At 28.6% G+C, this 27,904-nt stretch overlaps 1 protein-coding gene across 1 annotated transcript; it reads left to right on the top strand.

Moving 5' to 3' along the window:
- Window positions 1–9,488: 9,488 nt before the first annotated feature.
- LOC105365388 (HEAT repeat-containing protein 5B) lies at window positions 9,489–27,734 on the top strand. Its single transcript, XM_011503531.1, has 34 exons — window positions 9,489–9,623; window positions 10,657–10,815; window positions 11,102–11,313; window positions 11,593–11,740; window positions 11,866–11,976; window positions 12,186–12,369; window positions 12,509–12,669; window positions 12,929–13,178; window positions 13,267–13,410; window positions 13,572–13,822; window positions 14,174–14,285; window positions 14,368–14,620; window positions 14,821–14,930; window positions 15,132–15,295; window positions 16,255–16,329; window positions 16,883–17,158; window positions 17,661–17,942; window positions 18,056–18,245; window positions 18,413–18,582; window positions 18,818–19,139; window positions 19,363–19,629; window positions 20,035–20,216; window positions 20,405–20,650; window positions 21,517–21,733; window positions 21,925–22,167; window positions 22,241–22,403; window positions 22,465–22,580; window positions 22,710–22,994; window positions 23,290–23,526; window positions 24,915–25,066; window positions 25,478–25,691; window positions 25,783–25,797; window positions 26,801–26,946; window positions 27,377–27,734. The coding sequence occupies exons 2-34, from the start codon at window positions 10,687–10,689 to the stop codon at window positions 27,554–27,556; spliced, it is 6,207 nt and encodes a 2,068-aa protein (XP_011501833.1). The 5' UTR covers window positions 9,489–9,623; window positions 10,657–10,686; the 3' UTR covers window positions 27,557–27,734.
- The last annotated feature ends 170 nt before the right edge of the window (window positions 27,735–27,904 follow it).

Raw genomic sequence — 27,904 nt, 5'->3', positions numbered from 1 at the left:
AGGATAGAAAGAGCAGAAAAATATTTACTATGTATAGAAGGCAACCGGTATAGATGTTATTGAGTTCCCATAAATTCTGACATTTTTAAGGTAAAATATTCGACTATTTTTGTTCTCAAATTGACCCAAAGTAGTAATTTTTTTTTTTTTTTTTTTTTTTTTTTTTTTTTTTTAGTATTTAATGCAAATATTTTATTGTTGCTTTCATAATATTTATCACTTAATACACCTTTTAACATTAAAATAATAATCTATGCACTATTAGCACGAATTGTATACATTTTTATTATCTCCGAACGTATTACTACAGAAAATCTAAAATAAATTATAAACAATGTACTTACTAATTTTTGTTTAGCAACATTTAGGTACAATCCATTCATAGAATAGATATTCCGTAAACGTAATATTAAAGTATATACATGAAATAGGACAAAATTACAATTAAATTTAGTTAAAAAAAAAAAAAATAATAACAAAACGATGAAATTAAGAATAACATAACAATATACACAATTTTTTGTACTATTTTGACACGAGGCGTTCAGATACAAATAATTTACAACCTAATAAATCGAAAACAGTAGAGTTTTTCTTACAGTTGAATATATTTGATAAAGATACAATTAATATAAATAATATAAAATACACATCTGTAAATTGAAAATATCAAGTCAATTGACATAAAATTAATCAACACTGGCAGAGACACATAAAATTTTTTTTTTTTAATGACTACCTATTCAATGTTATCACGTCATATTTATATTAAAGTTTAAAAATAAATAAACTATACAAGTTTCAATTTATCGCCGTATTCCGAAACTTTTGAATAAAAAGGAATAACGAGAATAAATTTGATTAATAATTTTCATAAATCAATATTTATTAAAAAATTGAAAGCTAGATTAATATATAGCTATTATTATTTTCCTTGATGAGAAAAAAACGAGCTATATAAAACAAACGAAATAAACATAAATATTTTAATAAATAATATTTAAGATTAAAATATTTAATATACAAAATATTTAATGAATAATTTGAAAAATTTCATAAACAAAATAGTTAATAATATATTATTTTACCGATACGAATAATAAATTTTTCAACATAAATATTTCACTAAGCTCTGTAAAAAGAAAATTCATTACTATTTACCTAAAATTAACAACATTTTCACACCTTTTATCATAATGTAAGTACAACCTGAATAATGAAAGAAAATAAAAATATAATAAAAATATTCTGAAACAAAATTCATAAGATAAATACATCTTTTGCATTATTAAAACTGCATTTTTTAAAACACTTGAATAAGATGTATTAATTATTTGCTCATTCATATTATTTATTGAATTTTTTAAATCCCTATAAAAATATTAGAGTACCTAATAAAAAATAGCAATAAAACATATATTATAAAAGGGTAAATTTAAGCTTCTAATAATTAAATTCATATTATCATTTCGATCCTTTAATGATATAAATAAATAAATAAATAAATAAATAAATAAATAAATAAAATTGGTAAATAATTATTTTTTTTTTTTGTATATTTTTTATTTTTTAAATATAAGTTAAGTGTGTTCATATATATATATATATATATATATAAGTAGATACAATACATATATTTATGAAACAATTAATATTAATTAGGTTCGTCATCGTTTTCGATACTCATTGATACCATTATGCATAAAAATAGATATAAAATAATAGTTTTTTAATGATTGATTAAAATGACAATATAGTAGAAAACTTATAATTATGAAACACCGTCAAGAATATACCAAAGACTATTTGATAGATTTATCAGTAAAAAAACAGATTACTTACTCGTAAGTGAATTAAAAATGTTATTGTTGTATCAATTGCATTTGAGTTTTATTAATAAAAGTTCTTGGAAATGTTTGTTTTTAAAGTCTGTTATTAATATGATAAATTGAAATTATTTTAGTGGTTTATAAAGTAAATATGTAAGAAATAGTTAATTCATTAATAAGCATTTATTTATACAAAGATCAATGCGCTTTTAATTTTTATAGTACAATCATTAACAAAATTCAATTCATATATTTAATAACAACAACTTATTAATCTTATCAATTTTATAATTATTTATAACACATTGATTATAAGTTTTTAATTTATAAAAATATCTATTTATAAAAGCAATAGAATTTTTTGACCCTACACTTATATACTCGAATTAATTGATATTTTTTCTTCTAAAAAAAAGAAAAAAAAAAGTATATAAAGGGTGTTATGACATTTTTTAGACTCATGAAACATTCTAAGATATAGAACGAATATACAGAAAAGAGTTTAATTGAAAATTATACTATAATATAACATTTCACTAAATTCATAATCGATAAAATTATCAAAATTATACTATAATATAACATTTCACTAAATTCATAATCGATTTTTGATTGAAAAATTGAAAAATTGCTAAAAACTCGAGAATAATTGTCAAGTATATTTATATAGAGAAAGTTTGAGAAAGTCATGTAGATAATAAGAAAACCTACATCAAATGATATTTTAAAAAATGAAAACTTTCATGTAAACCTACGAGAAAGACAATTAGAAATAAACAATTAGAAATAATTTACTAAAACTAACGAAATATAAAAAAAATTATTATAATAATTATCCTCTACCTATACGATTATATATAATATATGTAAAAAGTTCAAAGAAATTGTCATACATTTTTGTAATACTAAACGTGCTTATGCTTCTTTACTATGGCAATGGTATTAGACAAGAACCGGTCACCAGAGCACACACTCATCAAATCGTGCACTCTTCGAAAAACAAGTTGAATAGATAATTGTGCAAGATTTGTGATAGAGAAACTTGATATCAATGTGTTTGAAATAATCAATGATTAACTTATGCATAATATGTAAGAAGCGTTTAATCATGTAACTATTTTATCGACGACTATATAAATAGACGACATATAAGTAGTAGCAAAATTATTAGAAATCTTACCCGTTTAGTTTTATAATACTTAATCATTAAATTGATTGATTATTAATTGTTGATCTGAACTTTTGTAATAATATTAATAAGCTTGGGCGGTGTAATTGTCACCTGGAATTTATATGAAATATTACGTTCAATCCCCTTCAGATCATTGTTGGGTTTAATCGAATCTTTATAAAATTAAACTAATAATCGACCTAATTTATAATATACATAAACAGTGGTTAAAATATAATGCTCTAATGTAATTAATTATACATTCTCTCGATAATCTTAACTTAATCGAACTTTCTAATATTTAAATTCCTTCATTCATTCAAATTTATTTTATCTATTGATAACAATTTCTTAATCATTTAATCTTCGTAAAAATACAAATTTTCTAATACATTCAATTGTATACAATAATTAAATACGTAAATTAATATTACATTACAAATTAATTAATTAATTAATTAATTTAAACAAAAATATTGCTTATAGAATAATATTATTATTTTTAATAATGATCGTCCATTTATAAATTAAAGTCTCTATACATTTATAATACTGAGTTACGAATTATAATATAATGTTAATGATAAATAAATTAAATTTTTAATACTATTAAACACAGGAAAAAGAAATGGATTGATTTTGGTAGTTGGAATGAAAGTTTAGAATAAATTAGTGAAAATTATTATTTAAATACTCGTATTCAATGGTAGTAAATATCCCATATAAATGATATAATAATTTATAGTATAAATGATATTATTTATAATAGCAAATATTCCACTTACTAATAAGACTCTTTGGTAAAAATAATAATTAATGAATTAAGAAAATTATAGAATTGAACCAAGTAATAGAGTTCAAATTCATTAATAATTTGAAAATGCATTTTGATTTATTTAATTGCTTCGAGGTTTGCTAATATTATAGCCAAAAAATATGTTTATTTACTAGGGAATAATTGTTGATAATGTTCAGTCTTTAAAATATAAAATAAATTAGAAACTTTAACTTAAATGATAATTGTAATTAAACGATACACGATAATACAATGTAAATATAAATTCTATAAAAATTGTTGTATTATATGTATATTATACGTGTATATATGTGAATATTTTACGATTACATGCGAATGAAGAAAAATTCATTACGCGGATATGCATTACGTAAGAAATAACTTTATGTACGTATAAGACACGTCTATTGCCTCTTATTCATTATGTCATGCACTTACTTCTTGGTTGTAGTCTTATAAAATGTACATTTTTTTTTTTTTTTAATCCCGATCCTTTTCATTTTCTAATATTCAAGCGCGCGTGAGTTTTTCTTTATTTGTTTTTTGTTTGTTTTGTTTTTGTTTTGTGTGTTTTTTTTTTTTTTTTTTTTTTTTTTTTTTTTGTTAAATTTATTTAGTATTAAGTTAAGTATTTATATTATATTTTATTCATAGATTAGTATTACATATGATGTGTGTACGTGTACTCGTGCGCGCGCGCACTAATATTGTTTCAATTAGAAGAATATTCACGCGACTCACAATTGACTATAAAAATATTATTTTATTGTTATTGGAATTGGAATACAATGCACATCACATATATTTAATTAATATCGCATATCAAATTTAATACAATCATACGAGAATTTTATAAATTTAGTTTTATTAATCAAAATTTATGTGTCCCATTGTCATGTAATTTTTTTACTTACAAATCTTACATGCTTAATGGAATATGTGTTAGATATAATACAGATATATAGATTCGTTGTGATAGATAGCCAAAATTAATAAGAAATTTTTATAAAAAGTTTTCCCATTCATTTAGTTACATACAAATACGTTACATATATGAAGTAACGAATCCCGTGTTACTTACGGATTCACACGCGCGCGCGCGCGCACACAAACACGTTATTGGCTATTAAAACATTTCAATAAACTGATATTCTATCATATAAAGTTTTCATGCTTATTTGATTGATTCTAAAAGCAATATTTATCCCATATGTTTTTAAATGCAATTATTTTGAAAATTAAAAAAGCTTGAAAATTTTCTATTTCTTTATGCTTCGAATGAATTTTGATCCCTAGAATGTGTATTCAAAAGTAGGTAGGGTACTTGTATTTATTCTTTCGTACTTGTTTAAGGAAAATGGCCCTGAAAAGTTTGGATTAGGACATTGCTTCCATTGTCATAAATTATAAAAACAAATACGATATTATTACAAAGGGCTTAAATTAAACAAATGTTAATATTATAGAATGTACTTCCCAGTTCTTATTTGAATTAATAAACTTCATTGAAAACTTATTGCTTTATATAATTTTGTACGCTTATTTTTTAATATTCAACGCTAATTTATGGTATTGAAAATTAACTTTTTATATCTATTATTCTTAATTGATAGGCGTATGATTTATAATAATTTTATGGAATGAAAATTAAAATTTTTATGGATAATTGCAAAATCTGTCGAATAATATTTTATATGATCAATTTTCATTATCGTTATATCACCTTGGAATATTGGAAAATTCGGCAATTGTATTTCATCAAAGTAACTCATTTGATCAGTAACATTGTCTTTACATGGCCTACAATTTTATTATAAACCACATTTTATATAATTATTATATAATTAATAATTAACTATAACCAATTATTTATCTATTTACTTTCAAGCAGCTTTCATCGAAAACATTCTATTACTGTACTCGAAACAATAAAAATTAATAAGTTTTATAAATATTATTAATTATCGGCAATATAATGAAGATAAGAAAAGAAAATCTAACCTTATTCGTTATAAATTTCATGTGTCCCAATTATTTATATGATCGATGATAGAAAATAAATTAAACTGAGCTCTTAGCAATTGTTGTCTCTTAACAATAATCTGATTATTGATCTGCGAATGATGTCAAATTTTGGTTAAAATTATTATGGTTGTAGATAGGTGGACCTTTGCTCTTATCACGACTACGTAGTCTTACAAATTTTCATTTGCCGTGATGAATATTTCGTGTCGCAATGCGCTTTTCCCCTTTTATCTCCTTAAATAGCTTCAATGTTTGCTGGAACAGACAATTATAATTTTGCTATTGCTGTAATCATGTAAGAACATGTCACATTTGACGGCGACTCTGCGAGCGTATGGTTCGGTCACCAACTGGATAGAAAATAAGTGAAATAAAGACATTTTAATAATATATTGTAAATATTTTTCAATATTTTAGTTGCTCTTTGACATTCTTAAGCATTGAATCGTTAAGGCATTTGACATTGGATGACGGGGGATTGAAACAAGTGTGATCGAACAGAACTTAATCATATTAGCCCAATGGAATCTGGCGTAAAGTAATTTGCAAGAGAACAATTTGGATCATATAGCATGAAATATTATGAATAGTATGATAACGTGATCTTTTATGATTATTATTTCAACTATTGTTCAAATTAATTAAACTATCGTCTTGCTCATCCACCTCTCCGTTGAGCGTTTATTAAAATATTTTGCTGATATGGATGGCCAGCCAATGGACGCCGAAGAGGTAATAACATCAAATTATATCAAAGACGTATGAGCGCAATGAGGGTTGAGGCACCGCGATGCAATAACCTCATACGTTCAACAGCGTACGTACTGTCCATATGGCTCTGATAAAACCGCGCGCGCGCGCGCGCTCACACACCCACTCCTAAAGTAGCGCTCGACTATATCTCACTCAAACCTCCGACCCTCTCTACGACTCACGCGACCAGCCGATCCAGTTTAGCCCTGCCAGTCCGCCGGCCATTCTATCACAAATCACCCTCGGTCGCAAACACCAACATCCCTCGCCCGTTACCCGTGCGCTCTACTTATCTCCCGCCTTAAATAATCCTGATTGACCGATTACCGCCTCCCCATCCATCAATCCCATACCTATCGCCATAATTATTTTGACCCCTCTCTCTTGACCCGCTCTCTTACTATCTCTTACTATCGACTACTGCCTCTTTCGCCACGACTTCGCAATTCATGCTTCTCCAACCGATTATATTCTATTATATCGATTGTTCAATTACCGTATCCACAAACACCAACAACGCTCGACCAATTAACTAATTTATCGTAATCGATAGATCATTTAATTTAATTGATTGATCTTTGCTGGGAACTACACTTTCCTTCTCCGGTATTGCCGCACTGCGTCTTACGCGCGCACACGCATAATAACACAAATAAACAATCATTTTATCGAACCTCAATGATTCGCGGCGACGAGCGCATCCTCGAAACATTTAAGCGAACAAAAAACAAAAACGAAAAAAAAAAAAAAACAAAAACAAATTATTGCCATTGATTTTGTTTTACCAATGGTGTGCCAATCTCTTCGGTCCAAACGACATTTCAACAGCAATTGATAGCTAATTATTCGACTCGCTAACGAGATTAAAACTCATCTATTTATTTATACGTACATTTACAATTATTAATTATAAATGTAATTATTGTATATGTAATTATAACGAAATTATTATATAATTTGTCAATGCATCGCTTGGGATTTGCACATGCGTCACTTGATCTATAGGGATGAACGCACACTGTAAGTAATAATATTTATTACGCAAAAATATGTTTGTTTTGTTCCTTTAAGTTTTTCTTACTTTTTTCTTTCGTTTTTTGTTTGTTTTTTTGTTTTTGTTTTTGTTTTTGTTTTTGTTTTTGTTTTTGTTTTTGTTTTTGTTTTATTTTTCTTTAAGAAAAACGATTAATTATTAAGTATTATATCGTAGTCGAAGAACAGATATTTTTCCTGCTATTTTTCATATCTGTACTATCGAAATCCCTTAATCGATTGGTAGAAGAATTTTTCAATGTATTTCCTACTAAATGAAAAATTCCTTATACAAATATAGGTATTGTGGATTGGGAAAAAATGCAATTTGAATAAAGCAAACGAGTGGCGAATCCGTTTAGAAAGTATCGTTGAGCTTTGGCAATCTTAGACGCGACTTTTTTTTTATTCAATTTTTTTATCCAATTTACAAGTTTAGCGGATAAATAAGAATAATAAGAATAATCAATCGTTCGAGTAAGCTGTTGAATAATTAGCATCGTAGTCAATCTTTTTTTCTTTTTTCTTTTTTTTCAGGCGCACAATGTACAGCTAAAAAGAAAGAAAGAGTAGGCAATACAGTAGTGGTTGAATTGGTTGAAACGCTTGGAGGATTACGCGATGTGCGTGTCACATTAGTCTTTAATAATCTTAAATCAACGTTACTTCCTGCTATGAGATCTGGTGGTTGAAAAGTACCTTGACCATTAAATCTAATCCTGTAATTGAATAGGAAATGAATGCTTCGACGCTTCGAGTGGTGAAATTTTTAAACGACGGCTCTCCTGGCGCTGGCACAACTTTCCTCGATCATTGTCGCTCAATGCGATCGCGCTTAGACTTTTTGAAAATGGCGCTTGTGAGAGCGCGAGGGCCGAATGAAGCAGGAAGGGCGCAATCTTCCACAAAGTGATAACGGCGCGAAGAGGCAGAAACTCCGCCAAAGGGACAACTGGCACACGTTGCTCCATCTGGCATGAGTTTATCCAGTAAATAAAAGCACAATTAGCCGAACGCCGAGAGTAGTTACTCGGTCGCTAATCGGAGCTATGCGGCCCCATAGTATGCACAATGCAGTAAGACGAGACATCTTCCTTCCTATTCTCCATTTTCCGCTTTATCCGCAAAGTAGAGAGAGAGAGAGAGAGAGAGAGAGAGAGAGAGAGAGAGAGAGAGACAAAAACAAAACAAAACAAAGAATAAGGATAAAAGGATAAGAAAGGGAAAAAATCTTGAATCTAGTGTAGGCTGTTCAGTGAGCAGTAGCCACTCAACAACGGGGAGTCCTGTAATTTAGACTCGCGGGTACTATCGCTCCGACAACTATTAATATACGCAGTGACACATTTCGACGGATTTCCGAGCGAATAATCATCTCATGGCCATTATCCTCTAACCTAAGCCACGTAATTCCACAATATTAATTGGTCCCCTTCGTTTATCATTCCCATAAACGGTAACAATAAATAAATATCCTACCCTTAAAGAGTCCCCCGTTGGCTTTAATTTGCTAATCGTATCTCGTGCGTAATGTACACATCTTCCGCCCGACTTTGACAAAAAAAAAAAATAAAATAAATAAATAAATAAATAAATAAATAAATAAATAAATAAAGAGAGAGAGAGAGCAAGAGAGAGAGAGAGAGAGAGAGAGTGAGAAAAGAAACAAGACACGATAACAACCGATAACAAAAAAATCAAGAATATATAATAAGTATGAGTGTATGAGTTTCCATAATGATGAGCGTCCGATCTCGATACTCCATGATATATTGAGCAGCAGTGTTAATTTATATGATAATTTCTTTTTTTTTTCCTTCGTCGTTTCCAAAAATCGTTCCCTAGTGTGCGTGCGAGCGAGCGTGCGTGCGTGCGTGTGTGCGTGCGTGCGTACGTGCGTGCAAGCCTTTAATCGAACGGAAGATACACATTTGACATTATAATGAAAAAACAGAAAGCCAATAATATTTAATAACAAAGTCGGTGATGCCGCATTAATCATTCGTCTTGAAAGCAGGTTCGTAAAAATAGATATTCCATAATTTCTTTTGGTTTATTTATAATATAACGAACAATTGGGTCATACTTTTCCGAGACTACTGTCATCTATTAATAATGTTGTCGTGAAATCAGTGATTGTAATTAGCGATCGTTTCAAATGGAAAATTATTCTAAATAATTCCAAGCTTAATAGTGATATAAACTCTTGGTATCCCGACCTTTCTCCAGCAACATTAAACACCATTCTTATTCGTGTTAATTGTTAACAATGTTTCATTACAGTGATTTTACAAATTTTTATTATTCAATGTTGATGTGTCTGATATATAAAGTGTTAATATACATAAGTCATACTTATGTCATACTACAAAATTTTAATTAGGCTGGTCAATTTTTATTACACATAAGTGTGTTAACGGCATCGTTGGTCAACAGATTTATAAACCAAAAGTAACTTTCAAGTTAATATAACGATAAAAGTCTCGTTTCATTCGCTTGGTTGTTTTGTTTCCTATTGTTTTATATAGTTCATTTGTAGCATTGGTGTGATCTTAAGCTTAAGAATCGATATTTATTTTCAAACAAATAGACGTATGTTATGTTAATGTTTAATATACCAAAATCTTAGGATAAATACATTTCATCAATTTCAATATCCATTTATTTAATGGTTAATCGATGACAAATGAATTTTCACGATTAGGCCTTAATATACCGTATGTGACTAAATTGTTTAATTTACAAAAGGAAATTATTAAGGAAACCGTATCTTATTATGAGCATTACAAGTATTGGTTATGAATATTTTTAATAATACTTAAGCGCGTTGTACAAATATTATCGATTAAATAATCTCGTTAGTGAAAATACTCATGATTGTTGAATACTTATAGACTTAAAGGTAGTAATCCAGGCATTTCAGTTATTGAATATTCTTTGTATTTTAAACATTATTTTAATTGTACTTTATTTGCATGCACATTTGCTCTATCGTTATTGATATGTTTCATATATTATGCGAATTTATATATTTAAATTTTAATTTTTAGATAATATCCATAGTGAAAGAGATTTTAACAATGATGGAGTTGAGCCATAGCTTAACCCTCAACGAGGATGCACTTAATCAAATTCCTGAAGCAAAACGTCCAGTTTTTGTTTTTGAATGGCTGAGATTCTTAGACAAAGTTTTAATTGCTGCTCAGAAGGTCGGCATTCTGAAATATTTATATACAATATATAGTTAGAAAGTAAATTTGTGTTAATATATAACTCAACGACTAAGGCTATTTATTATAAACTTACGAACGCAAAGAGCAAAAGTCATTTAAATTTTTATTCGAGTCATATGTAAAAATGTAGAGATTCCTAAGTCTTTTATATATTGATTTATTTTAATAATAATTAGTATTAGTAAACAAATTATATTATAATAGACGTTTACATTATCGTTAATATATTTTGCATTTTTTGTACCTTTAATCGGTCATACAGAACGATATTAAAGGATGTCAGCAAAAATTAGTCGAACAACTGACCAAGCATATGCAAGGTGCTCCAGGACCACCCACTCGACGTTTAATAGCTCGATGTCTTGCTACGCTATTCAGTGTTGGCGATACATTTTTACTCTTCGATACAGTCAATAAGTGCAATGATATTTTGAAGAATAAAGACGACTCACCAAGCTTCCTTCCAACTAAACTGTTAGTATTAATTATTTATTTATGTATTTTAGTACTTTCAAATAATCAATAATATTATGAATCAATTCAAATATATTTAACAATTTCAAATAATAAATTTTACAAGTTTATCATTTACAGGGCATTTAAATTAAAAAAAAATAAATAACCATAATTCGTGCTTTAAGCTTCCATAATATGTATCCAATCAAATTATTCCAATCGAATTTTAATTTACACAACAAAACTTATCCATAGCTACATCAATTGCATAGGAATTTTAATTCGATATACTTTTAGGGCTGCTATATGCTGCGTTGGTTGTATGTATGAGAAACTGGGAAGAATGATGGGTCGTTCGTACGAAGAAACAGTGCAAATTTTAATTAAATCTCTACGTTCAGCTGAATCGCAAACTCGTATTGAAATTATGCACACCCTGGAAAAAGTAAATAAAACCATTGGTTGTTTGTTTATTTTATTTATTTTTTTTTTTTTCTTTAAAGGTAACGTGATGATATTGATCGATATAGTGAAAAATTTATATTAATGTTCGCTTTGTTTGGCTTCTAGGTTTGTGCGGGTATGGGATCGGCTGTTATTAATGTTCATAAAGAAATCTATAAAGTTTGCAGACATTGTTTAACCGATAGAGTAATGGCTGTCAGATGCGCTGCTGCTAAAGTAAATATAATATTAACGTTTAAATTTAAAGAATTAACCATAAATTATAAGTATTTCATTCTATTATTGACAGATTGTAGCTTAAGCACAAACGTGCTTTTAATACAGATTATTAAGATATAATTAAGATATATGAAATCAATGTTTTTTATAATACAGTTTCGATAAGATTGTCAGTGTTTTAATGAAATTACTCGTTGAAATTTCAGTGTCTTCTGGAAATGTTACATCATGCGCCCTTCTTGTATACAACAGAAATTGAAAGTGTAGCAACATTATGTTTTCGGGCATTTGAGGGATCGAATTACGAAGTACGATGTTCGGTTGCAAAATTATTAGGGATGCTTGTAGCAAAGACACAACTGTCAGCACCAAAAGGTCAAAATCCACCATGTAAGTGTGAAAACAAAAGTATCAATTAAAAAGTTACTTTTAATTTTAATATACAACTACATATGTATTATTTTCATATTAATTGGGGAAAAAGATATCGTCGAGCCCATACTAATGTTTAACCGTTTTATAATTTTAGCTAATCAAAGTAAAAATTTCAAATATATATCATTGGAAGAAGTTCTGAATATTTTAATGTCTGGCTTTCTAAGAGGTGGCGTAGGATTCTTGAAAGGGACGGGGGAAATAATAAAAGGCAGCTCGGGAGTTAATAGGGAAGTGCGCGTTGGAGTTACTCATGTAAGTATATATTATAAATAGCACATACTTTATTTTCCTATTTTTTCAAATTCAATAAGCAATTAAAAAATTCTAAATTAATAATAATTAGCTTCGTGCAGTGTTCATGCATATATTGGGTTATTTTATATTTGCGTGCTTGTTGTGCGAAACAAGCCTATATCGCGTTGGTTTCCTCGAAATAAATTTGTTCCTCAACTATTCCAATGGATTCCACGATACGAGACAATGAATTATTAAATAAAAGAATTATTTTCAGGCCTACGTAGTATTCGTACAAATGCTAGGTAGTACATGGCTCGAGCGCAATATCGCCACCTTAGTCGCTCATGTGTTGGACCTCGTCGCTAATCCAAAGGCCGCGAGCTCTCACGTTGACGCGGTCTATTCAAGGAAATGCATAAATTTTATGTTAAGGGGAACCATTGGCAAGCTTCTTGGAGAAGGAGCTCAGGCTGCGGCATGCAAGGAAATTGCTCACGTTATTTTAAAGCAAATGAATTCCATTGGTAAGTCTTGTTTGTCAAATAAAGCTATTCGAATTATCGTTTTATATAAATTACTTTGTACGTATAATTTTGTTGCTTATATTAACAGATTTTAGTCCAGAAAATGCAAAGGATTGTAATCAAGAGACATTATTTAGTCAGCACTTGCTTGTCTGCGCATTGCAGGAAATGGGCAATTTGATTCTTGGTTTGGGAACAACAGCCTCGAATCTCTTGAACGATCATTCCTTAAGTGAGTGTTGCATTTACATAATTTAATATCAGTTTGGAATGAAAAGTCTCGGGTGTTCATTATTTTTAAGTATTTATTAGCTATTGGTATTGTACAGACGACTTAATCCTTTATCCTTGAATCCTTTCATATTCTTTAATAAAATTAATATAATTATTTAGATTTAGTCGAAACTACAATGGCTGTTCTGGTCCATCCCTGTCAAGCCGCTAGACTCGCAGCAGCTTGGTGTTTGAGATGCATCTGTGTGGCGGTACCAAGTCAGATAACACCATTGATCGACAGGTGTGTCGAAAGCATTGAAAGCATGAGAACGTCACCTGAAGCAATAACAGGATACAGTAGCGCGTTAGCTGCAGTTTTAGGAAGTGTACGATTATCGCCTCTTGGAGTTCCACACACCAAAGGAAAAGTTAGCTTACATTTTTATATATTTTTATATACAACTTTGTGTTTATCAAAGCATAACAATCATCTAATCACGCTAACAGAATGTATGGTCTTCGTTAAATCTATGTAATAGTACATTGCAATTAATATTATTGCTTAATTGTTATTCTAATTGATCCATACGTCTATATTAATTAAAAACTTATAGAGAAATTAATCGATAAGCATGCATAAGTTCATCGATGACTAATATAATTATAAATAAACACATGTTACTCCGTGTGGTTAGTTTAATCGCATTTTGCTTAGAATTTTTTTATGCACTTTTCATAAATAAAATTATTTTCATTTTACTAATAATAAAAACTTGTAGATTATATTTAATACTGCTGAAGAGTTATTACGAAGTGCAAGTCAAAATAGCCGTCTATCGCTAAATAGAACTCATGCGGGTTGGCTTCTCATAGGAGCTATAATGACCTTAGGTATACGATCTATAATTAAAACATTATCGATTCTATACGATTAAGAAAATTATTTATTTTAAAATCAATTGAAATATTTCAGGTACCGCTGTTGTGAAAGGACTCTTGCCCAGGATGCTGCTACTGTGGAGGAATTCGTTTCCTCGCTCCAATAAGGAATTGGAAAGTGAAAAGGCACGCGGTGATGCATTTACATGGCAAGTAACTTTGGAGGGCAGAGCCGGAGCACTTTCAGCGATGCACAGCTTCCTGTTACACTGTCCTGAATTAATGAGCGAGGATATTACAAGACGACTTCTGACGCCAATTGAATCTGCTTTGACAATGTTAACGAAGTAAGTAGTCGTCCAAATCTTTAAAGCATATAATAAAAAAAAAGCACCTTATTCGCGTTATTTTTGAGAAAAAATTGAATCGATTAAAAATTGTCAAAATAATAATCCAATTAAAGGACAGAATGCAATAGAATGTTCGAATTACACGTCACATTGTTTCTTATTCATATTTTATCGATTAATTTTAAATTTTATTTAAGCTTGTCAACTGTTTTAAAATGTTATGGACAACAGTTAAAGGCTCCAGCTGCAATGGTTCGTCTTCGTTTGTACGAAACATTATTATTATTACCTCCTCAAACATTTGAAGGTAGGTATTTTATAAAGATATTTCATCTTCACCAACAATTTTACAATAAAATTTATGAATCAGACGCACCTTTTTTTTTTTATCTGGGTTTTTTTTTCTGTTTTTTTTTTTTTTTTTTTTTTTTTTTTTTTTTTTTTCATTTTCTTTAATATAATCTATCGTGACATTTGTATTTATATTATTTACTTATAATATTTGCAGGTTCTTACACTCATCTGCTTAGAATGTTAGTATCGGAATTCACATTAGCGGACAATCCAGGAAATACAACTACTTCATTACTTCGGACAGTGTGCCATGCCAACGATTCAGTTATACTTGGAACATGGTTACAAGAAACTGATCATCGGACAATAGAGGATCAGGTAATTCGTTGTTAATAAAAAGCTTAAATTTACGTTGAAAAATTATATTATATGCCATTAAAAGCATAAACATGATTAGAGTATCGTTTTAGCCCATTTATTTGAATTTAAAATTTTTCATTCGTATTTAGATGGAACCGAACAGAAGAGCAGATGTGGAACATGTGAGTAATGTGGTTTGCAACAGAAACTTCAGTGTTGAAAGTATAGTTTTATAAAAATTATTAGTACTTATTTTATTTATTTATTAATGCAGATAACTGTAATATATATATATATATATATATTTCATTTTTAACTATTTTACAGTAAATATTAATCGCCTTATTATTTAAACAAAATTGCTTGTTTCCTTTTATATTTTAGTAAAATATAATTTATTAATATAAATATTCAAATTATATTCACACTTAAATTATGGATGCGATTAATCTTATTAATATTAAATATTGAATGTCAACTTTCAGCATCTTTAGTAAACTACGTTTTTCATACAAATCTGTATTTCAATATTTCGTTCAAGACATCAATATTTTTTTTTTTTTTTGTTTTTTAAATAGGCTAATGGCTGTATTTAAGACTATGATATGGATTAGTATTTGGATTCTAAAGTCTTTAGTAGAGTAAATAATAAATTGCTTATTTTGAAAATTAAAAGTACTTAATTAGATTATTGACTTAGACTTCTTTTTCTATTGGTGTTTTTTTAATATCTCGTAGATTAGTTCACATTAGATTAGAAGAAAAGAATGCATTTTTCAGAAGAATGTATCTTCATAGAATACAGAATCTATGTATTTTCTAAAAAAAACATTTATTAATTTTCAAATATTCAAATATGTATGAATATCTTTAATATTGTATATTAAAAAATGTATAATCACAATACTCATTATTTTATAATTTACATTCATTTAAAATATTTATTACTCCCGTTATAATTTTAATTATTTTTCTAGTTGCAGCCAAATAGCGCTGCAGGATCTGGAGCTTTAGAGCATAATTCCTGTTGTCTCTATCGACCTATACCATTGGTAATTTAAATTACTAAATAATTGAAATATTTACATTTTTTTTTTTTTTTTTTTTTTTTTTTTTTTTTTTTTTTTTTTTATTGCATAGTTATAAGAGATTTTTTCATTTATTATATACCTGAAGCGCAAAGTCGTGCACGTAGTGTGAATTATTTCTTGGCTTTAACCTTGAAAATCCAATTCCATAGAAAAAGTTTTATTAATTTGGAATTATCTTCTTAAGCATTAACATGTTATTTTACAATCTTTTAATTAAATATTTTTTAATTGAATAAATGCATCACGATATTACTGTGTCAAATATATAAATCTAAGACGAGATTTCTTAAATAATTTAATAATAAAAGAAAAAATACATCTTTGAATTCCTATTTTAATGCACTTGCTAAATACTTAATTTTATATTTAAATATATTGAATTACACATTACTAATACAAGTATTAATAGTTTTACTGAAATTTATAGTTGTTATTTGTAATATTAGATGAAATATATGTTTTTTTTTTTTTTTTTTTTTTTTTTTTTTTTTTTTTTTTTTTTTTTTTTTTTTAGGATGAATCATTACCTGGTCCATTACCCCTTGGCGTCGCTGTTATCGATATGTCAGTTTCCTTATTTGGTCAAATCTTTCCGCGTGTAGCAAATAAACATCGTCTTCAGATGCTAGATCACTTCAGCGAATGTATAAGACATGCCAAGTCAGCAAGACAGGAAGCTATACAAATGAATGTTTTTACAGCTGTTCTGAGTGGTTTTAAAGGCCTTAATGAAGCGAAAACTGCTTTTGGTCAGGAAGATGTTAAAAAGTCTGCCACCAGTCTTATAATTGTAAGTTTTTACAACTTAAAGAATATCGAGCATCATTTGTTAAAAAAAAAAAAAAAAAATACTCCCAAATTCATAATAAAATATCATTAGTCACGTTAAATGGGCGAATTTATATTAAATAATTTCTGTTAAATGTTGTTGATTGTTTACAATATAAGAATTTTTTTTTTTTTTTTTTTTTTTTTTTTTTTTTTTTTTTTTTTTTTTGATATTTAATAATAAATATTTTACACCAACTAACGTTATAAATAATATAATATATTATTTTATATAATAAATATAAAATATTTTAATATTTTAATACTGGTTTTATTCATAAATAACAAAAACATAATATCTAATTTGTGCATTTATCAATTTCGGTAGTTTGATGTAATTAGGTTAAAATAATATTGATAATTATCTATTATTTAGTAAAAACTGAATACTCATAGAAATTTAAAACTAATATATTAATTTATAAATAAATGCTTATGTATAAGCTTTATATGTTTAATTACAGAGCTCGTTAATAAGTAGTAATGCTATATTACGTTGGGCTGCTGGTGAAGCTGTTGGTCGTATGGCACAAGTAATTTCCGATGCCAAATTCACTGCAGAAATGGCGCAAACGAGTTTTGATCGTTTAAAATCAGCTCGCGACGTCGTCAGTAGAACCGGACATTCATTAGCATTAGGATGTCTTCACAAATATGTTGGCGGAATGGGTTCTAGTCAACATCTTAATACCAGTGTTAGCATTTTACTCGCACTAGCCCAAGACAATACTTCTCCTGTTGTACAAGTATGCTATCAGTTATTTTAATGACGTAGATTTAGAAAAATAGTGCATAATGATATTTCATTCGTGTATTTAATGATGCTAGTGTTACGTTAAAATTCAATTTATCACTATAGGTATGGGCACTTCATGCATTAGCTTTAATAGCAGATTCCGGTGGGCCAATGTTCCGGGGATACGTTGAACCAACTCTTTCTTTAGCATTAACGCTTTTATTAAATGTGCCGCATTCGTATATCGACGTCCATCAATGTATTGGCAAGGTCTTAGCAGCTCTAATTACTACAATAGGTCCAGAGCTTCAAGGTAAGACGATGAAATGTAATTCTCATAATCATTTCAATATCCATTTATACTTAAATATTAATTCTCCTACCTTATCGAAAATTATGAAACGGTATGCTTAACAGTTGCGCGTTACTAAAATTAAGAAAATTTCATTCAAGTTTTAATGTTAATGTAATAATTTTAAGGAAACACTTCGTCGATATGTATGGCTCGGTCTTCTTTTCTATGCGCCTGTGCCATCATGCAAGATCATCAAGATTCTCTTGTTCAAGCTGAGGCTACAGGATGTCTTCAGCAATTACATTTATTTGCTCCTCGACACGTCAATCTTTCTTCCCTAGTTCCTACATTATGCGTGAGTTATAGTAAAAATCAATGAAAACATTGTAACAACATAGTTACTATAAAAGTATCATCTCATTATTCCTTTAAAATGTGACGTGAAGAAAAAAATACAAAAAAAAAAAAAAAAAAAAAAAAAAAAAAAAAAAAAAAAAAGAGAGAGAGAAAAATGTTTTTTGTTAAATTAAAAATTGTTAAATAAAATTCATGGCTATTGAATAATTTCATGAAATTTTATTTCATTTCAGCGAACGCTATCGAGCAATCATCTGCTTTTAAGAAAAGCAGCGATATCGTGTCTTCGTCAATTAGCACAACGTGAAGCGAAAGAAGTTTGCGAGCATGCAATGACATTGGCTAATGAAAGCAGAGATACAAATATCGTCGAAGGTTTAATGATAACGGAAACTGGGCTTCCTGGTGTTTTATTCAGTATGCTCGATACAGAAACCGATAGCCAGCTTATTAAAGAAATTCATGATACATTGACAAGTATGTTACAAATTTTAGCCGCTAATAATCTGTCGCCATGGCTTTCGTTGTGCAAGGACGTACTCACTATTGCAACAGGTATTAACGATACTTTAATTATAAATTATTTTTTAATTTATGAAAATACCGTCAGATTTATCTACATGCTATTTTAATCACTATACGTCCAATTAATACGATGGCACAAGTATGATGATTTTTAAATTTAATTTGTAATTTTAATTAGTTAATATTTATATTAGTTATTATATTACATAATTATATTAGTTAATATTTAATTGGAATGTTAATATTTTATTAGAATCAAGTGCATTGGAGGATGTTACGAACGTAAATATCGAAGAAACAGCTGCCGAGAATGAAAATGCAGATACCGAGGGTGACGATGATCAGGCAGAATTTCACGCAGATGAGTCGAGTAAACAACGTCAAACAGTTTCACCACGTTGGCCAACTAGAGTTTTTGCCGCCCAATGCGTTCGTCGTATTATTACCGTTTGCTCTAATGACAAACAAGTTCATTTCGATTTAGCCTTAGCCAAGGAAATGCAAAATTCTAAAGGAAAAGGTATATTTAATTAGGGCCGTTAAAGAAAAACTTTGTACCTATGCATTTTGCAGTTGTTAAGATTTCTTTCTTTCTTTTTTTTTTTCAACACAGCATGTGATAATTTATGTTACAATTCAATGATTATTGTTAATAGTTATTCCGTAACAAGTATTGAATTTTCAAAAACAAAGTTGTCATATATAAAGAGACTGGCTATTAAAAAAAAAATATCACCATTATTATACATCAGTTGTAGATAAAAATATTTTATTGCCTGCATGGCTTAAGACTTTATTTCGCTATCGATGTTTCATTCAGAATTCCAAATACTGAATTATATTATTTCGTACGCTTATATTCAACTATAATTTCAATTAAATAAGTGAAACTAATTAATAAATGTGTTTTTATATATGATTTTAGGTGACTTTCTCGTTTTACACGTATCAGATTTGGTTCGCATGGCATTTATGGCAGCAACGAGTGATTGCGACCCTCTTCGTTTAGAAGGATTAAAAACATTACAAGAAATTATAGATAAATTTGCAAAAGTTCCGGAGCCTGAATTCCCCGGGCACTTATTATTAGAACAATTTCAAGCCCAAGTAAATATTTTAAAAATTATAATACATAATTGCTAAAAACAAGGTGAATTTAGTAAAAGATTTATGTAATAAAAATGATATAATTAAGAGAATGATTTTATTATTAAAATTTTTCTATATTTATAGTATTTTTTTTTTTTTTAATTAAGTTCTATGTTCAAGCATTAAAATTTGGTAATATTTGAAAGGTTGGAGCTGCTTTACGTCCAGCATTTTCTGCAGAAACTTCTCCGCATGTAACGGCAGCTGCTTGTGAAGCTTGTAGTGCTTGGATTGGTAGTGGCGTGGCACGAGATCTTAATGATCTAAGAAGAGTACATCAATTGTTAGTTTCGTCACTTGAAAAATTAAGAGAAGGGCACTCGCGACCTCAACTCTACAACGAAAGTCTCTCGACACTCGAAAGAGTAGCGATACTGAAAGCTTGGGCAGAGGTGCGTGATTCTTAAATTTTATATCCATAATGATATTTATGTTCGTTCTTATCTCTTTCTTCGTAGCTTTTCATTTTTACATTCTTTAAATATCATTTCATTTATAAATGACAACATAAACATAAATTTCATAAACAACAATATGGATAAAAAAAAGTTATTGACCAATTTTTTGTGATACAACACTGTGTGGATTAATGTTTCTCGTGTGTATTCTTTAATGAAAGTTATATCATAAGAAAGTTTATTTTTGTCAGTATACTTGTATAATAATATATTTGTTAGCGTGTAGAATTATTCGATGTGATGCTGTGAGGGACAATCGACGATCCTCACAATTTTCCAACCTCGTGCGCCAATTTCCAATTTAAACAATCGTTGAAATTCTTCGTATGAATTCTTAAAGTTTTGCTTGTAAATTTAATTCAAAAAACGTAATTAAAAAATTCTCTCCATTGAATAAAAATCTACGAGCTTTTTTTCAATTATTATTAAGTTTCATAGAATATTGAAAATTTATTCTGCTGGTGAGCAATCTTTTTTATTATCTAAGCATTACGGCATTGAAAGATTTTCGATGAGTTTTCATCATGTGCGCAGTGACAGTAATATTAAATATAATAAATTTATTGATTCTTGTTTCATATTAAGATATTTCATATAACTTGATAATAATAAATAAAAATAATAAATAAAAATATTTGCGAATTTAAAATTATAATTTTAATGAAATTAAATACTGTAAATAAATGTATATCATACATACATAATTGAATGATTAAGAGGTAAAAGGACAATTGACGACAAATTTTTTCAGCTTATCCGAGACATTGTAATTTTTCAAGTTTACTAATTAAACATTTTAGGTGTACATTGTCGCAATGATAAATGATGGCTCAGCTTTGGATAATAGAGAATGCGCTAATCGCCATAATCGAGAAAATAATGAAGACGAAGAAAGCTTCGGAGATTTTGAATTTAAGAATGAAAGCTTGTTGAGCTTAGTACAGCCGGAACTTCCAAGCCTAAGTCAGCACTGGCTTGCTGCTTTACGAGATCACGCACTTCTTTCACTACCTCCAGGTAAAAAGTTGTAATTACAATTTTTTTTTTTTTTTTTTTTTTTTTTTTTTCAATTTAGAAACGCTTCTCTCCAAGCACATAGTTATTGCGCGTTAGTAAACATTTTAAATATAATTATTAATTCGCTATCACATTATAAATTGCTTTAAAGTCTATAAGATGTCTTGCATTATATTAATTATCGTTTTTAGAATTTTCAAGTCAACTGCCACACGATGGCGGAGCTTTTTACACAACAGATACTATGGAATCCGCCCGCCCTTACTATTTGAACTCTTGGGCACCAATTTTATATGCCGCAACACTCTGGCTCAATGCAAAGGGTTTTGAGTTAAATGACATTGCAGATTTGAAGGTGAAAAACTCCGATGGAACTAACAATAACCATGCAACTAAGACTGATTCTATTAAAGAACGTTTCCACTTATTATTCGGTAATGAATATTGTAAATTCAATTTTCACTTTTAGAAGTCGTAGTTAAACGTAATAATGACAAATTGTTATAGGTATTTGTATGGAGGCTTTGTGTAGTTCTCGCTCATCCGAATGTACGCAAAATATTGAAACTTGTCTTAGCGCTCTCTACACTCTGCTTGATTCTGTCTGGGCTAGGGAAATTTTAATCGCCAATCGATCTCTGCCTATCGAACTTTGTAATGTCCTTCACAGGTAAATGAAACGAATAAAATGTTTTAGTTTCAAATTTTTATTAATTTTTTACTTACTCTAGGCTATTATTAACAAACGAAAGTTATTCTATTCAAATTATGGTAATGGAAGTTTTGAAACAAATAATGAAAGCAAATCAAGAAGATTTATCTAAAAGAAAAAAGGAAAGATTAAACGGTAATGAGGAAGGAATTTATTTATTTTTTCTTTTACACAATCATCGATGATCTATAAGTTTTTCATTATATATATATATATATATATATATATATATATATATATATATATTTTTTTTTTTTTTAACAGAACTTACCTCCAATGACGACGAGACGAATGATCTTCCGGAACTAGATTTATTAGGTGAAGGAGAACATCCGGATGACTTAACACCAGGAAAGTCATTAGTTTTTGCAATATTAGAAGTGTGCTTATGTTTGTTGGTCCGTCAAATTCCGGCTTTAAATCCAAATCCTGGTGGGGCCACGGCAATTTTAAGTCAACGTGGCTATTTACCATCCGAAGAAAGTGGAAAGCTTATTGCCGCTGCACTTTTAATTATGGAATCTCTTCCAAGCCTTTGTTCCCCTGCAGGTTGGTAATAATACTAAATACAATTGCAATAGCAAAATACAAAAGAAATTTTGTCTTTTTAGTATGAAATTTTGAGTAAATTTTCTTAATCTTCTATCGAATATTAAAATCATCATAAGAAAAACTATCTTATTGCGTAATATAATATGTAAATAGTTTAATTATCATTATTGGTCTTCGCGTATTAAATATAAATATTATAAGATAGCTCTCGTTTTATAAATTTTACTTTATTTAAAAATAATTTATTAATTTAAGTATTTTAATTATTAAAAAATTTTCAACGATAAAATAGGTTCTGTGACAATTTTACCAACTCTTCTTTATTTGACGACTGGTGTAATTCGAGAAACTGCGCTTCGAGCTGAAAATAATATTATTAAAACTGGAAGTGAAACTCCAGTACATGCTGCATTGCATTGCTTAAAGAATCTCGCCATCAATAAATATTCGAGAGATCCTCGAAGTCAAGATCAATGGACAACTCTTTTACAGAGCGCCCTTGCAAAAATCATCGATCTCGCCAAAACAGGTATTGCATTATTTTAGCAATTTTTAATCTTTAAATATTATTATTTCTTTACTTATATTCGTGCGCATGTGAGTGATTAACGCGAGTAGTTAATGTCGTAAAGAAAATTATTAAGTCGCAGTTTTAACTCTAAAACCATGTATATTTAATAAAGGAATAACAATATGCAATAGAAGCTGAATAGCCAATAATAAATTAATTTTGTAACTAAACAATTATAAAAGTCTGTGTTAAGAATTTTCATAACGTTGATCGATAATTTGCTCTGGAATAGTCTGGAATAAGTTAAAGATATTCATTGTTTTGTAATAATTTGGAATTTTAATGAATATGAATTGTTGAAATTACGTTAATTAAAATTATAAGTTGTAAATTGTATATTATGACTTTAATGATATAGTATAGGAAGTAATTAGGGACTTTTGTAAATAGCATTTACAAAAGTTTGGTCCAATTTGTTCTTTTGAATTTGCCTATAAGCATTATCAGAATATTGCTAATGATAAAATGTCTTTTTACTTTATTTTACTCTCGGAATTATCCCTATTAAAAGCATCCTAAGATACTAAAAGTTTTTATTATTATTATTATTATTATTATTATTATTATTATTATTATTATTATTATTATTATTATTATTATTATTAAAATCTATCCGCTCACATGGAAAACGTAACGTCTCTGGTCAGCAAAGTACACAGCGAAGAAAGTCCTGTTGTTAGTGTGCCCAGTCTATTTGAGCCTCGATAGAGATATTATTGAGCATTAGAAAAATATTTTGTAACATTATTGCCTGTATAATTGATTTAGAATGAACACTATAGTCAGCCAGAGGATAATAGTCCTATTATAAAAATATAAATATATAAAAAGTTAAAAGTCCTGAGCACTGCCGTGAGTAGTATGTGGGCGTAAATAAATGATGTGCGATGTGATGTGTGATGTGATGTGCGATGGACACAATTCACCAAAGTATCGATGAAATTAAAGTTTTCAAAATAGCTCTATCGTGAAACAGTGACAGTTTCCATCGCGGAGGAAGAAAAAAAAAACACCCTGTAATTGTTTGTTGAGTAATATGAGATTTCCAGTTCAAAGAAAGAGGATAAAAGGAGTGAAAGGCTGTTTCGTTTTTATTAGTTTCTTCGTTTCCCTTATTAGTTTCATGATCATCAAGACGATATGATAAAATACCTGAAAATTTCATGTACACATTATTTTTTTCAAAGGCTTTACTCGACACGTGTAGAATAAAATTTGATTCTTCAGGATTAAATCGTTGTTTTTTTTTTTTTTTTTTTTTTTTTTTTTTTTTTTTTTTATAATTATGAAATCTTGTATAACAGTAATTTGCAAGTAAATGTATGATACATATTATAATTTTTCAGGTAACGATGAAACCAAAATGGATGAAATATCAATGATGTTGGGAATCGCTGTTTTTGTTCTTCATGCCTTACCTGACGTGGTTAGCGCACCAAATTTACAATTTCCTTGTATCAATCATTTTCGACATGCTATTCAATCGGATAATATTTATGTAAGTAATAATAATTATGATTATAAATAAAGATGAAAAATTGTAAATAAAGCCAGTTGTTTCGATAGTTGAAAGTCCTTCGTAAGAATTATTATTAAATGTTTGGAAAACTTATAGTGTTGTATCGAACAAAAACTGGAGAAAAAAAAAATCACAATTCCTAATTGTTATATTTCGTCAGCAAATATTTAAACTATATTCTTGTGTAATATTATCTGCCTGTTTTTAATCGAAATTCTTAATAATCGTTTGGTTTTTCTGTTCTTTTCCTAAAGCATAATCGATCAATGCAATCCGTTAAATATGATTCTCTCAAATTATTGACAATTTATACTGTCCAATGAGTTTATGTAAGAAATATTTTATCGAATAATTACTATTCACTGACACCCGTCTATCCATTACTTTCAGATAAGGCTAAAGTGCGTACAAACTTTGAAAACGATCTTCCTCCACCCAGAGCGCAGCATCAGTACACCTTACATTCATGCACTCGCACCTAGAATAGTCGAGTTTTTATATAGCGATCAGAGCAAGCAAGTACCAAATGATACAAATTTACAATTTACGTTAGAATGTATTACGACAATAGAGAGTTTGATAACATTAGCCGAACCTGCACGACGTAAGTACCAATGCTTATTACATTTGAATTTAAAGATTTTTTTTCATGAGCTACAGCCCATTATGTTTTATATTATGTTTCATGCTATCAGGAGATTTATTACAAGGTAATAAAAAAAAAAAAAAAAAAAAAAATTGTTAATGTTAAAATAATAATATATTAAATTTTTGTTATATGCACGTGTATTTATTGTAAAAATTGTTGTATTTATTGTAAAAGATATCGATAAAATAGTTAATCAGTATGAGTCAGTAACGATAAACATGTACTTCTCAATTAGATGATCTTCGACAGTGTAGAGAATATGTAATAGTTGATAATATCTAAGCAAATTCGTTATGCTCGTACTATTATCGGTTTTGTAAAACAAATTATAAGGGTCTTATTTATTTCACATTTATTTCTAAATTCATTTTCTTCACTACGGAGCAAATTCTATGTATTGTATAGAAAATCTAGCCATATAATGTGATAAATGAACGCTATAAATGAAGCGTCATAGCTTTACTTGATAATTGTTCGTATAACTGTTTATTGTTGTGTTCAAATGTCTATCCATTTCGTCAAAGCGTTCATTCCTTCAATTATAATAGTTTAATATGTATTCAATGATAATTAATAATTTTGGATCATTTTCCAACGATGCTGCATCGATAAGAGTAATGCAGCAGCTCAGGACGAGTGTATCGTTGATCTTTTGTACTTTCATCAAAAAATTTTGCCGACCGTTCCAGCCAATCCGCGAGAGTTTCAGCAGTTACGTTCTATCACCGGTCGTACTTAATTTATTATTAAAAACTCTGGATCAACAGTCGCGATAATAGCTGAACTATTAACTAGATTAACAAAACCAAATGTGAAGGCATTAATTATGAAGCTAATACTTTTATCAAATGAATCTAACGGTTAATTTTTTTTTTTATTTTTTATTTTTTATTTTTTATTTTTTATTTTTTATTTTTTTTTTTATTATTATTAATTTTTTTTTTTTTAAGGACATAGAATAAAACTTTTGGCAGAAAAAGTTTTAATGTAGCGTTTTTTATAAATTTACCTTCATTCGAATATTATGTTATTTAATGTTAATAATGCGATATTTAAATTTATAGGAATTCAGATGCTAACATTATTGGTTCCGATTTTAATAAATTATTTATTAGAGAGCGAACAGTTTCATCAAAGTACAAAATATCAAATTAGTCTTCATCAACATAGTTTCCAATGGCTAAATAAAATTGGACCGAAATACCCGCAGGTATAAATAAATACTTTTAATTACTTAAAAGCATGTATAATTTTATCTCTAATTGTAGTATACATTTTGCATCGAATAAAACATTGGATGAAAGCCAGATTAATATGTTAAAAATATCTTTAGCGACTATTGGAGAAAAAAAAACTTTTATTAGATTACTTATATTTTTCATTGCTTTTGAACACACGATTTCGTACTTTTCTTAAATTCTTTACAATATTATACGAAAAGTAAATTTGAATTTGATACAATGTTTTGTATAATAAAAGCTATTCATTAATATATAATTATGAGCAATGTCTAGCTGTATTTTGTGTGTATGTATGTGTGTGTGTGCGTGCGTGCGTGTGCTTGTGCGTGTATGTATGTATGTATGTATATTAACTTTAATCATAACAATGTATATATATATATATATATATATATATAGGAATTTAAAACATTGATGTCGCAATCCACCGAACTGAAAACCAAATTAGAAAATGCAGTGCGTCTCACCCACCAGCAGCAAGCTCAGAGGCAATCAAAAATATCAGAATCAACAAAGGCTCAATTGAAAATACCTGCACCATCGATTACTCTCAAAACAGATTTTTCAAACTTCAATTAGATACATACATAAATGAAACATATTTTTCATTATGTATAAATAAACAAATGTATAAATAAAAAATTATAACGGTAGGTATATTATAGCCTCAGTAAGTGCCAAATTTACCATGGGCAATAATAAGTTTAAAAACGGAAACGTAAGTTGCAATAAAATTATAATTTATTATTCATCGAGTGTTACACATGCATGCATATGCACATCTTCCTCTACGGACAAATTTAGTGAGAGATTGCAAATATGTTCGATGTACATCTAATATTACAAGGAATATATACATTATGTAAAGATAGTAAACACATTAAAAAAAAAAAAAAAAAAAAAAAAGGACGACTAAATTTTTTACAC

Source organism: Ceratosolen solmsi, unplaced genomic scaffold (genome assembly GCF_000503995.2).
Source record: "Ceratosolen solmsi marchali unplaced genomic scaffold, CerSol_1.0 scaffold33, whole genome shotgun sequence".
In the NCBI taxonomy this organism is placed as follows: Eukaryota; Metazoa; Arthropoda; class Insecta; order Hymenoptera; family Agaonidae; genus Ceratosolen; species Ceratosolen solmsi.
The sequence above is the reverse complement of the archived record's forward strand: the minus strand, read 5'-3'. Positions and strand labels throughout refer to the sequence as shown.